The sequence below is a fragment of the Aspergillus neoniger genome (assembly GCF_003184625.1).
Source record: "Aspergillus neoniger CBS 115656 unplaced genomic scaffold BO87scaffold_31, whole genome shotgun sequence".
Lineage (NCBI taxonomy): Eukaryota > Fungi > Ascomycota > Eurotiomycetes > Eurotiales > Aspergillaceae > Aspergillus > Aspergillus neoniger.
The window spans coordinates 237,808-250,542 of record NW_020291159.1 but is presented as its reverse complement, the minus strand read 5'-3'; the positions used below and the strand labels follow the sequence as shown (position 1 = coordinate 250,542).

At 50.2% G+C, this 12,735-nt stretch overlaps 6 protein-coding genes across 6 annotated transcripts; 2 read left to right on the top strand and 4 right to left on the bottom strand.

Moving 5' to 3' along the window:
• Window positions 1–1,199: 1,199 nt before the first annotated feature.
• On the bottom strand, window positions 1,200–1,897 carry BO87DRAFT_399818 (uncharacterized protein; the record flags this gene model as incomplete). Its single annotated transcript, XM_025625472.1, has 2 exons — window positions 1,200–1,314; window positions 1,569–1,897. 2 exons carry the CDS (start codon window positions 1,895–1,897, stop codon window positions 1,200–1,202), a joined length of 444 nt encoding a protein of 147 aa, XP_025476603.1.
• Window positions 1,898–2,325: 428 nt separating this feature from the next.
• BO87DRAFT_315730 (uncharacterized protein) lies at window positions 2,326–2,964 on the bottom strand (the record flags this gene model as incomplete). Its single annotated transcript, XM_025619707.1, has 5 exons — window positions 2,326–2,388; window positions 2,441–2,525; window positions 2,596–2,658; window positions 2,721–2,851; window positions 2,929–2,964. Coding segments are annotated over 5 exons (378 nt in total), but the record flags the coding sequence as incomplete, so codon positions are not given.
• A 2,509-nt stretch (window positions 2,965–5,473) lies between these two features.
• On the top strand, window positions 5,474–7,619 carry BO87DRAFT_399815 (putative MFS allantoate transporter; the record flags this gene model as incomplete). The annotated part of the gene is made up of 11 exons (XM_025625471.1): window positions 5,474–5,725; window positions 5,787–5,900; window positions 5,951–5,984; window positions 6,035–6,065; window positions 6,118–6,384; window positions 6,442–6,659; window positions 6,716–6,804; window positions 6,853–7,093; window positions 7,183–7,276; window positions 7,332–7,529; window positions 7,601–7,619. 11 exons carry the CDS (start codon window positions 5,474–5,476, stop codon window positions 7,617–7,619), a joined length of 1,557 nt encoding a protein of 518 aa, XP_025476601.1.
• A 279-nt stretch (window positions 7,620–7,898) lies between these two features.
• Window positions 7,899–8,970, bottom strand: BO87DRAFT_341280 (mitochondrial 54S ribosomal protein bL19m). Its single transcript, XM_025620688.1, has 3 exons — window positions 8,689–8,970; window positions 8,205–8,580; window positions 7,899–8,119 (listed from the first exon to the last, which is right to left on the bottom strand). Exons 1-3 carry the CDS (start codon window positions 8,900–8,902, stop codon window positions 8,011–8,013), a joined length of 699 nt encoding a protein of 232 aa, XP_025476600.1. The 5' UTR covers window positions 8,903–8,970; the 3' UTR covers window positions 7,899–8,010.
• A 129-nt stretch (window positions 8,971–9,099) lies between these two features.
• BO87DRAFT_341276 (uncharacterized protein) lies at window positions 9,100–10,677 on the top strand. Its single transcript, XM_025620687.1, has 2 exons — window positions 9,100–9,343; window positions 9,416–10,677. Exons 1-2 carry the CDS (start codon window positions 9,241–9,243, stop codon window positions 10,396–10,398), a joined length of 1,086 nt encoding a protein of 361 aa, XP_025476599.1. The 5' UTR covers window positions 9,100–9,240; the 3' UTR covers window positions 10,399–10,677.
• On the bottom strand, window positions 10,487–12,664 carry BO87DRAFT_379274 (uncharacterized protein). Its single transcript, XM_025623995.1, has 4 exons — window positions 11,997–12,664; window positions 11,552–11,940; window positions 10,829–11,497; window positions 10,487–10,776 (listed from the first exon to the last, which is right to left on the bottom strand). Exons 1-4 carry the CDS (start codon window positions 12,535–12,537, stop codon window positions 10,681–10,683), a joined length of 1,695 nt encoding a protein of 564 aa, XP_025476598.1. The 5' UTR covers window positions 12,538–12,664; the 3' UTR covers window positions 10,487–10,680.
• Between the last annotated feature and the right edge of the window lie 71 nt (window positions 12,665–12,735).

The window sequence follows — 12,735 nt, the reverse complement described above, 5'->3', positions numbered from 1 at the left end:
CCCCTATGATTCAGTCCTACCATCATCGTACCATGGCAGTGGATATCGAGTGCAGACGGTCATCCCTCCCAGTGTATCCTGGAGTCATTTCTCGCCCTGCTCGATCAATTCACTGGAAGCCATGTTATACCCAGGACTCTGACCCCTTCATGGACTTTGCAATTTTTCTTTTTCTTTTGCTTCTTACCTACGTAGAATGCGGGGAGTGGAGGGTCGGTTCCCCTCACAATCTCAGCATTAATCAGGTTGCATATTACTGCGTTTACTGCTTTACATAACCACCCCCCACGTCAGTGATCTTCGGATCTGCGTGGCGGCTTCATATTCATGACCTTTTGCAACTCTGGTAGCATGACGACATGTGGCATCCCTCCTCTGGACCGATCATTGCCATTGGCGGAATAAGCATCTGGTCCCATGGTTACACGCATGGTCCGCCAGGTAAAGAACTACCGCCCAGTGCGTTGGAATCGGTTGTGGAGGCTAGAAAAGGAGAACTTGCAACTTGAACAGCCTTGAACCTTTGTGCGCCATGACCGGGTGGTAGAGAAGTAAGGCAATAGCCGCTTATGCCACTGACCAGATCTTTGACTGCCCCTCACAATTTGTGAGCTTGCTTCCGGCGGATGACCTGGTGTTGACTGTCATCTGGAAAGATCCGATGCACACCACCTTTTCTTCCACTTTTCGAATTTACATATTCGTAGACACTAGTTCTTGCTTGCGGGGTCCAGGACAGATTCACCTTGCTGCAGACCATCCCGTCTCGCCGAATCTGACCTTCCGGATAAGGCCGCGACATCCACTCATTTAACGTCGACTCGGGCTACCTGGAACTTCTTGGTTGCATTGTTGGCTACGCTCATTCCCTAGTCATATTGCCAGGAAAATCCGGGGTTTCGAGACGTGAGTAGATAAGCGTTCCCTTGCCGTGCCTGGCATCGGATCGGATAGCCACTCAAATTTAAAGTTGTGAATACTGGCTTGCTTCCCTACTAAGTTTATCGACAGCTAGCTACAAGGCCAATGATCTCTCGAGACTAGCGGCTTGCATATTGAAATGAGACACACCAAATTGACTGTCATGATGGACTACGGAAGTCTTTGACATTACGATCGCCGGATCAGAACGGCGTCCCACGCAATGAAACAAACAGTCGGAGCAATTGATCTTCACAGCACTCCATATCGAGTATTATCTAAACGAAAGGCAGGTTCCCCGAATTGAAGGTGCAAGCCGTACCCTTAGGATACGCTAGAAACCGCAGCCTGGTCGGCCAGTAGGCTGCCCATGCCTGCCTAGCGGTCGCACTACTGCAGTCATTCAACGATAATGGGCCAATGGATTGAAACGAGGCGAAGTGGATCAACCACTAGAGAACAAACCGCGCTGGACTAGCCGCGATCAAGCACGGCGAAGGATCGTGACTATTTATTGCCGAGTGATTTCTGGGGGAATTCCAGGCGGTTGTTGGGGCATGTGAGAATTTCAGACCCTCGTCTTCTGGCTCGATCTGCAGGTCCGTCACGGCCCTTTCCGCCAATTGCAACCAGGGCCGTCCGTACACCCGCAGCAGGCTGAGAAGATGGTGCTATTCGACGGTGGGAAGTCGGTGTGAGAGTCAAGGAGAGAGGGTGTGTCCAGGGCCTCCTCTCCGGGAATTCTCTCTGCGGGTATTGGAGGAGGCGGGCAGGAGAGCTCCGAAGGCATGCAGCTAAACGGGAAATGGGTTAGCAAAAACCCCCACTTCTTCGGTGATGGTCCAGTCTGAGCCTGGTGTCCCGATAGCGTCCTTTTTCTCCAAACGGTGGGGTATGGAAATTGCGGGCAGAAGGCTGAGAGGGAGGGTGTCGTGGGAACTGGAAATGTGGGTGAAAAGCATTTCAATGTAACCATGATCATGTTTCTCTCAGGGTTACGCTTTTTCCTTTTTTTCACTTCCGCCGATGGTTGGAGGCGGAAGGTTGGCCTGTCCCAAAACGGCCACATGCCTTGAGGTCAATTACTGACTTACTTGCATTATTATATTGTTATTGGTCCCAGCGGAGTAGGATCAGATACTGGCAAACCCGTCACAATCCAACGGGCGCACAATGGTGCCATGATTGTTGGACCTCCTCTACACCACGGCTACAAAAAGTTTAACGACCACCATTGTCATGATTCATCTGAACGATCTCGACCATCATACTAAATGACTCTATCTGTCAGACGCGGTAGACAAGTGTGACCAGCTGATGACCTTAGTGTGGAGATTGATCATTCATCAATCAATCAATTCCTGCCAGGGAGCATGTGATTGGAGAGCGAGGAGTCTGTTCTCATCATCCCAGAGCTCCCAACGCAACCATTCCGCGTCCTTCAATTCGATTGATGTTGACAATTCCCTGTCTATACTAATCTCTTTAGCTCAACAATCCAACGAATGGCATGCCATACCACTCCCGTCTGCAGATGGACTGGAACCTCGTCAGCGATGAAACCGCCGTCTACTTGTATGGTCGCTTGGCAGTCGCTCGTTCGTCTATCCTACTCGATAACAAAAGCCACGCAGATTGGCGGCATTCCCGACCGCGCTGCTCTCGGACAATTACCCGTCACCGCACACCACCCCCTTCAGCCACTCTTGGAGGGATGTTGAGCTCAGGTACAATTCCCTGGTCACGAGGGGAGATTGCTCAAATTTCTGATCCATCTTGCCATCGTCCGGCCACTGAACCAAGAACGCGGCAGTAAGACATTGGTATTGTCTTTATCCGGATACTCTAACGGGTGACATCGGAAGGAAGCCTTGATCGCTTTTGTTGTGCCTCCTTGGCGGCTACTGGACAGCCCTTGATTACATCGACTCTAAGTTTCAATCGAAGCGCAATATACATCCAGGACTAACTTATACTACCGTGTACCCCTAAATGCTCACGGTGCACCTCTGCTAGGTATAATTCACATATAGCCTGCCTATGCAAGGCTTTTCATGCGACTACTAAAACCACGCTTCGGTTTGGGTGTATACGTGTGTGAATGCTCGTTTGTTAACAATAATGATGGGCAATCTCATTGTAATTGGAATAATACAGCTACTATGTCAGACTATTCTTATGTTATAGATCTCTTGGGCCATCTATACATATCTTTGGATAAACCCAACAACTAACAGCATAAAAGCTAAACACAGTAAACGGTCTGTCAGATAATAATTAGACTATACTCAAGTCACTTGATGGGAAATAGCGGAATGAATGACAATTGTCCGCCCTTCAGTGCTTCCCAGCACCTTGATGCGGTCGTCACAACATGCCAGCATCATCACCCAACGGCCGGTTATTCGGTGGTCTGAATCTTATTTCAACTACCATTTCACAGTTTCATGTTGGCGTCGACACTAGCCCCAACGACAAGTTACAATCTACCCCGGTGACCTCGCAGATCTCAGTGAAGAGCTTTGCTAGTGGACAACAAAGCTTATGGCTACTGGATCGGTTGAGTATCAAGCCGGGTGTTCACTTCGCTTTTCGTTCCCGGGTACTATTGGGCTCATTATGAATCATCTGCCGACCCCTGTGCCTTGAGCAGCGACACCGGGCGGTTTGTTAACAGGCAGTTAAAAGAACAACGAAATACCATTAACTAGACCTAAGGAGCATACAGCATACGGATTTCTGATCATTCAGGCGTTGCCTGCTACAATATGGAAACACGTGGAACCATAAGAGTGGTCGTGAAAGCCTTCAATTTCAAGCTACTTGTCCGTCATTGTTGCTAACGGCCATCTGGTGCTCGTTGGTGGGACTACATGACTGATGGCATCAGATAGGTCGGATTGCACGGAGATCATGATCTAGCTTATCGATCCTCTTAAGATAAAGTGAGATCTTGATTAATTTGAACTAATGGCACGGTCTAGAAGCTTTGGGTGGGATCTCGCCTAACGAGCTAGTCGTCGTCGGCTAGACTAGCAACCCCCTGTGTGTTTGGATAGTTTCAATTCGTCGGTTGCGGACCATGCGGGATGATAAGGGGTATGGTATTCCGCTTATACCTCTTGCGTATGATGTCCATTCATCTGGGCCAATTACTCGAGGATGGGATAAACAGGTTAACATATAGGTACCGGCAGTGTGAGGTGCCCTGTACTTCTTCTCCCATGACCGTCCTATATCTAGCTGATGATCTGGCTATGGTTATCAAAAGCATAGGTTCCTGAAAACGCCCATGATAGTAATATGGTCTTGATACGTCCCCTTGCGAGTAAGGCACATCATTATGGCTCTGAGCTCCCCAACGGGGTCGTAGTTCCCTTTTATGGCATGATCAGGATCAGCTGTGAAGTCGGGTTTCCTAATGGGGTGTAGCGTCTTTCTTCATTGTCCTCCGATTTCAATTCTAGTAGTCTCCAGACTACCTTCTCCATAGCATCAGATTCCAGCCCAATGTTTCCATTATCCATTATGCTGGTTCCTGGTCGTGAAGTAACAGCATTTACGGCACTTTATCAAGCCTGATAGATTCCCCCTTTCCTTCTCCCTCAAGCCTCATGACTTCTGCTGAGCGGACTTGCTCCGATGTCATGACGCCTTTTCTCAACCAGGTAAGCCGGCTAAACAACCTCAGATGGACGTGCTAGATGTCTGTTTGCTAATGCCATATATACGAAGTTCACATCCAGGCCCGTCGACTAACATTGTGATAAGCATAAATCCAGATCAGAATCAGCATATAGTGGATTGATCGACTACTTATCAAGATTGATGGTGCTAGTACGTAGTAATGTGGATGGAACGGGGAACTGGGGATACCCCGGATCGACGACCCCCACGCGGGGTCACCTCCACTTCTCCGCTTCATACTTTCTAGCACTATGAAGCATGCTCGAAGACATCATGCCTCGGGAACTCTATAGTTAATCCGCCTACCAGGTTTACATCCGTCTAAAGCCTGAAGCAGATCGTCATCAACCCTTGTTCTGATCGGCTTTTCTCCGATACTTCTTGCCTCCTATCGTCCAATTAATGGCGCCAGATACAAGCTATACCCCGGATCATCAATGACGGTGAAGAGTATGTGGCTTGGTTTGCGTCGGCATATGCCGTGCTGGTCGGTACTCAAGGCCTAGAGGCGAGATAAAGAATGTTTCTCTCGTCTAGACAGCTTCTGAGACCCCCACGTTGGCACAAAACCCCTCCAATGATTGGTAGATGCCCATACCTTGGAAACTAACATCCAGGACCGGGGCATGATGTGAAGGACAAAGCTCCTACTTGCGTTGAACATGAAGCAGGGGTCTTTTAGACATTATAATCATCCTGTCTTCCGGCTCGCCCTTCATTTCATCCAGACTGAACCCTGAGCTCGATCGTCTCTAGGTCAGCATTGATACAGCAACATAAATTCCGTGTTAGAAGATTCTTAATTACTTTCGCTAGCTTCATCAATCATCAATATCATACAGATACTATCACCCTAGCTACCAATATGACGGAGATATCGCAGTTCAAACCAGAAATCGCCCATGAGGAAAATATAGGCCATCCTGCAAACAATCATGAAACAGACTGGGTTAAGAAGCAGACGTCTGATGGCGATGTTGCTATGACGCTTATTACGGACCCGGATGCGCTTGATGAGCCTGTTGATCCGGCAGAAGTAAGGAAGTTACTGCGGAAGATCGATTTCATGATCCTTCCCTATTTGGCTGTTTGCTATGCATTCTTCTACATTGACAAGGTACGCGGCTCTACTTTCCTTGCGATCTATCCTTGCAGCGGCTAATTGTAAATTGCCATAGACAACCCTGAGCTACGCGGCAATCTTTGGGATTGAGGAAGACCTCAACCTCCATGGCACACAATATAGCTGGCTATCGAGTATCTTCTACTTTGGGTTTCTGGCCTGGGCATTTGTGAGTTGTATCACCTATAACATAAGATCCAAATGCTAAAATCCTACTAGCCCACCAACTTCCTTTTGCAACGCTTACCAATTGGTAAGAGCGTCGTTTTCTGTACTGAGGTACGGGCTAACTGTGCCATCTAGGAAAGTATCTTGGTGCCAATATATTCCTGTGGTATGTCAGTAAACGGGCCGATGTTTTCGAAGAATATGCTAATATTATGAAGGGGAGTATTCCTCATCATACAGGCAGCATGTCATGATTTCACCACGCTCGCTGTGCTGCGAGCCCTAGGTGGTGCAGCAGAGGCATGCGCGGACCCAGCTTTCATGCTCATCACTGGTATGTGGTATACGCGACGTGAGCAGCCGGTACGCTTAGGTTTATGGTACACTGCCAATGGCTTGGGAATCGCGCTTGGTGGTCTTCTGGGCTACGGAATAGGGAACATCAGAGGTGCCCTTCCTTCGTGGAAGTACGAGTTCATCGTAATGTATGGACATTTCTAAAACATATGGTCCTTACCACAATGCTAACCTATCTTCGTCAGTGGCTCTCTTTGTGCGGCCTGGGGAATTGTCATGTTCATCATCCTGCCGGACTCGCCAGTTACTGCGCCGCTTCTCACCAAGCGGCAGCGCCGAATTGCCATCGAAAGAGTCAGGGAGAACCAAACGGGTATTGAGAACAAGCATATCAAGCCACACCAGATCTGGGAAGCGTTTACGGACTACAAGCTCTACATCTTCTTTTTCTTGGGTGTAGCTTGTGAGTGACGACCTTGTAGCATACAAAAGTTGGTTACGCTGATTGTCTATTTACAGGCAACATTCCCAACGGTGGTATTTCGAACTTTGGAACTATTATCATCCAAGGTTTTGGGTTCTCCACGCTCGTGACAACATTGATGCAGGTATGGAAGTCTCCAAACAGACGGTTTAGCTAAATACTGACAACATAGATCCCTTACGGAGCGATAATTGCGTTATCCATCCTCCTCTGCGTGTACCTCAACGACCGTTTCGAGAATAGGCGCTGCATCTTCATCTTGATCTTCCTCCTCCCGAACATTGCAGGGGCGTTCGGGCTACGCTTTGTCCCACAGCATGTCAAAGTCGGCCGCTTGATTTGCTACTACTTGACCGGGCCATACAATGCTGCCTTCGTGCTGATTCTCAGTATGCAAATCGCAAACACAGCCGGTACATTACCCCCTCTCCCCTCCTCTTTCTCCTCCTCTTTATCCTCCTTCTCCTCTATCAATGATATGTTCAGGCCTAACGCCGCACAGGACACACGAAAAAGGTCGTTAGCAACGCAGTCCTCTTCCTAGGTTACTGTACCGGTAACATAGCAGGACCCTTCTTCTACAAGGAGAGCCAAAAGTAAGCTTTCCGCTGACCAGTGTATTGGATACCACTAAAATTATTGGGATAACAGGCCAACCTATGATCTGGGAATCTGGTCGATGATCGTCTGCCACCTTGTCGAAGTCGTGCTTATTTCGGCTCTTGGTCTTTTACTTCGCTGGGAGAACAAACGCCGTGATCGAATCCAGTCCCAGATGGCTGGTGGTTTGGAAGGGAGAGATTTGGATTCCACGGCATTTCTGGATTTGACGGATAGGGAGAATCTCAAGTATGCCATTCCTTTCTTCGCTGTCAGGGTCTGCCATTGTACATGTGATGCTAACTGCTGCCTTTTGATAGCTTCCGGTATATTTACTAGCTTCTTTCTGCAACGCGTTCTTTCTTTTGGCAGTTAGTTCTGTCTGGAAATCTTATTTCCAGCAAGCCGTTGATCGGTATATCCTGGCGCAACATGAGATTAGAGCTGTCACCAAACTCGCTAGAGTTCCATATATCTAGTCTCGAACCTTTGGGCTAGACAGTCGTAGACGATATGGATAACAGGAAGGTCTACATGTCCCAATCCATTATCTTTCTTTTCAAATACTTTCTAGTCCAGATATCATGAACTGCAACAAACATCTCAAGAACCATCTATATCCGCCCAAAAAGTAAAACCGGGACTGAAATTCAATATACACACATATGCTAGTAATAATACACATTCATTCGCGCCAAATATACCCAAGTCCAACCTATGCTGACCGAGTCTACCGTCTCTTCGTCTGGCCACCGCCCCTCTTGCCGGTAAGCGATCTCTTCTGTCGGAGGTAGTTGGCAACGAGGTTCTCGACGCTGCCCATATCGTGCTTGGGCTTCCTATAAACCCGAAGAGTAGATCTCGTTAGCATTCCCAAACTCAAACCAACTATCCACACAAGATGAAAAATGAAGAAATACGCACCTCATGTAATACAACCTCGCGCGTCTCTTCCTCTTCTCCGCCCTCTGGACAATCTCCACACTCTCAACATTAGGACTGAACACCTTAATCGACATCTCGACACCGACTCTCGTCAACTGGTTGCGCAACAAGAACGACGTATCAACACCGCGCAACCGAATGCTCAAACAAACACCGGAGAACGGATCTCCATTCTTGAACGTCACCCGCAGAATATCTCCGACCTTGACACTGCGAGGACTCCGTCTGTAGTCGAAAAGAGCGCGGCGCTCGCCCGTGGGATCCAGCTGCGCCAATTGGGCCTCTTGCACGGCGTTCACGGGGTCCTTGCACTGAGGGGCGGGCGGAGGAGGAGGGATCTTGCGTTCTTTGCGCTCTGTATTTCCGTTTCATCAAACACATGTTAGATATATGATTCCGCATTGGTAATCCGGGACGCAAGTCCAAGCAATGAATGGAAGAAGATTGTTCAATCAATCCATACCAGGGTTCGGCCGCATACGAAGCGGTAATTGACGAAGGAACTGCTCCGGCAGGTTCTTAGGGAGAGGCTTGGGCTCAGGCTTCGCGGAGTAGACGGTGCTGAGCGCACGGCGACCGATCTGGTTGTTGACGGTAGTGGTGGACGACAGCGACTGGGGCTTCAGGAGGGAGCGGAAGCAGCCCAGCTGCTGCAAGATCGGGGAAGAAGACGCCATGGCTTGTTCCCTGGTGCAATTCGACCACCTTGGCGTTTGAGGAAGCAAGACACAGGTTCAATTGTGATTGATGCTTTGGAACTTGGGAGGGCGGCGGATCGAGAAATTCGGACCGGCAGAATTTCCGCCAAGCCGCGAGTTGCCTGTTTGGGCCATCAGTCCCAGATTCGACGCTCGGGAACTTTTCTGCCGCCAAATAACTATCTATCTATCTATCTACTTGCTCGACCCCGGTGGTTTTGTTTTTCGAGCGATTGAGTGAGAAGGTTTCCTCCGGACTGTTGTCTTCTTCTTCTGTCTTTGTGGTCCGTTGATTATATAGTCCTTCTCACATAACGATGGCGCAAAACGCCGTGGGAAGGCTCTTCCGCAGCCAGAATTCCACGACTCTGCGTCAATCCATTGGGTCGCTTACACAGACGCGCAATGCTTCTAGAAATGGTATGTATTGTGTCTGATTTATATGGCTTCGAATTGAGCAGATGGAGGAACTAACGGACTCTTCCTCCGCAGCCGTCCCTACCTTCCAACAAACCTCGTCCCCGGAGCTGGACCAAGCCCTCACCCGGTTCCGCGAAGAGCTCTTCATACCCTTCGGTCTCGGCCAGGACCAACGACGTCTCATGTTCCGTCAGAAATACGCCGACAGACTGGAGCAAGAGCCCGTGACGGCCAACATAAGCGAGGACGAAGACTTCCTCCTGCGCCCGATGGACCCGCAATCACGACCGACGCTCAAAGAAGCCGCGGAGGTGATCAGCCTGATGCAGAGCAAGAATGACTGGAAGAACCTGGTGCCGTTCCTGTCAGGACTACAGATGGCCAACCGGCACTTGAAGCCTAGCCGGTTGGAGTGGCTGGTGCGGAAGGCGGGCGAACACAATGCGGTGAACTTCGTGGTGGAAGCCGCGAAACAGGCGGACAGGACGGGTGTGAAGCTGAATGAGGTCGGGATTGTGCAGCGGTTGTTCTTTGAGCTGCATCGCAAGGCTCAGAAGGCGGAGTTCCAGGGCCCGGAGGTTACGAAGGCTTTCAATCTGGCGACGCAGTTGGTTGGGTTGATGGAGCGCCCGCCACATGTTCAGCATGATGTGATGGTTGATCCCAAGAGGAAGCCGTTTGTGGCGGGGACGTTGTTGGAGTTGAGTGCTGCTAGGGCGCTGGGTGAGTTCGAGGGTAAGGATCAGGGTGGTCTGGTGCGCATCTACAGTAGTCGGGTGCTGGGGTGCTGGAAGATGGGTAACTTCGCTAGTGATGTCCAGGATTGGCGCGCTGTGGATAAGATGCTGCAGGAGAATGTACCGATCTATAATGGTATGAAGCTTGCGCTGAAGGTGCAGGGCATTGCCAATGACAAGACGGTTGCTCCGGGCTTGAAGAACCGGCTGAATGAGCTGGGTCAGTTGATCGCCAAGCAGAAGAAGAGCGCTCCTGAGGAGATTCAGAAGAACCCTTCGCTGGGTCTGGCGCAGGCTCAGCTCCTTCATGAGAACTAAAGCCGGTATCTTCTACATTTTGCCATTTTCAGCTGATATTATCTTTACTGTATATTACCATTTTGGATCGTTCGGAGCTGTATCTGTATTTGAAGATAGATGCCATTTCCTTTCATTCTTTCTGAGACAAACTAAGCTGTGCTTGCTAAGCTTCAATTGTTATGATGCAGGTGATGAGGTGATTTGCTGGTGGGTTGGTTCAGGGATGAAAGAATAGACAATAGGGAAGAAAAAGAACCCGGAATATATGCTCAAACGCTCATTACTTGCTTGACAAGCGGACTAGGGAAGGAGTTCAAAGGTGTTATCATCGCGAATGCGAGCACGTCCTTCCAAGGTGGTCTTGCCAGAGATGACAGAAGGACCGGATACGGTGATCTAAGGAAATGGTAAGTGGATGAATAAGATTCATGGCTGTTGACTGGCTTACCTGGCCCTCTTCTTTTGCCTCGTCGCCCGACCCACCAGTCAACACAACTTCAACACTGCTCAGAGGCGCACCAAAGTGGCTCGAGCCTTGGAAGCGGCGATAGTCGAAAACATTGGTCTGGAAAACAGCACCAGCAACCCCGGGACCGGTCAAAGCGTATACCACGCGTGCTCCGGTGAGGATACGCAAGTCTGCGAGTTGCTCATAGTCCAGCTGAGCCTCACGGTCGGCATTAACACGGTGCGAAATGCACAGCAGACGCAGCTTATCAAGCGAGAGTTCGGCGGTAGGCCCGACGTTGGCCACCTGGTTCAGCAAACCGTGCGAGGGCATGTAGCCGGAGTCCAGGCTTCGCACCTGAATCCAGCGAGAAAAGAGAGAAACAAACCCGGAATGCGGCTTCATGAACTTGCTGTGGTATTCAGACATGGTGCGCGAAGAAACAACAATGACAGTCGGGGACAATCCAACAGTGGCGAGAGCAAAGTCAACGCTCTCTCCAGCAACCGAGTTGAGGGCCACGGACGCATTCGAGTATAGTGCAGCCATGACTTGGCACAGAGGGTATGACCGCGAGAGGGAATCAATCGAGAGAACGAGATCGTTGGGGTTAAGCCGCTGAGGACGAGGCAGGGAGAACATGATTCCAGCAATACCCGCAATCAGGTTCTATTCCATATTAGCGCTCGATCGAGCCGGATGTGTTGACACGAGATTGCCTACCTCTGATTGATATTCGATGAACTCGCCTGCGGACGACTTGGAAGGCCAAACAGTGGTGAGGGAAGGCGCCGGAGTACTGGGGTCCCAGCTGGGAACATCAAGACCGGTAAGGTCCTTCTTTTCTTCAACCAGCTCGTGCCAGACACGAACCTCCAGAGTACCCTTGACATCTTCGGGGACATCGTTCCAGTCCATGTGTCTGCTTCCGAGCTTTGCAACCCAGATGACCTGCGAGAGCTGATCATTACCCTTGCCGACGAGAGATAGGTCAAGAGCGCCAGCCTCCGCGATAAGAGCCTCCGCTCCAGACTCCTTCAAAAGACTTGATAGAGACTCGGCGTCCAAGTTGTGGGGGATGATGATTGTCTTGAGGCCGTAGAAAGCGCCCGCTAGAGACCTCGTCAGCAAAGAATAGAGCCAGTGGACAGATGAAGGATTTACGAACCGAAGATAGAAGCCAGAAGCTCAACCGAGTCTGTCAGACAAACAGCGACCGTGTTCACCTTGGAGGACTGCAAACGACTTCCAATGACATTGATTTCTTGGGTAACTTGCTCCAAGGAATGCTCGATTGCTTTCCTGCCGAGCACAGTATAGATCTTTCCTTGTTTACCAGAGCCCTTGCCATCCTCTCCCACTGCACCCCGCACGGCGGCCTTCCAGATGTCGCGCAGATCACCCTTGCGACCGCTTGTCCATCTCGGAGCGCCGGGGTCCTTGACGTTGAGTCCGGATCGGAGGGGGAAACCGTGCGGAGTCTCGAGACTGCGGTATTGAGCAGTTTCACCGGGCTGTCGTACGGGAAAAGCGGTCGACTGGCGAGCGAGTAGAAAAGGGTGAATATCGGAATCTTTGGAGGTGACGAAGGAGAAGACGAGGAAGGCGACAATGCCGCCCGCGATCAGAGTAGTGTAGATATTCCAGTCAGCCAGGAGCTCTGCCGCAAAGGCATCGAGCTTGGCCACGATGGACGGATCGGAGTCCATTATGGAGAGAGCGAGTGTATCTAGTGTGGCGTGTCAAGCATCCATTCACGAAATGAAAGACAGAAATGCTCCTTCTTTAATGGATCGAGTGAGAATGAGGGTAAGAGTGAGTGACGTGAGGGGGCTGAGCCGGGGCTGAGGCTAATGGCTTATGGAAGAATGGCTATGATGCCAGATGTGGGGAGCCGCGGCGCCTAA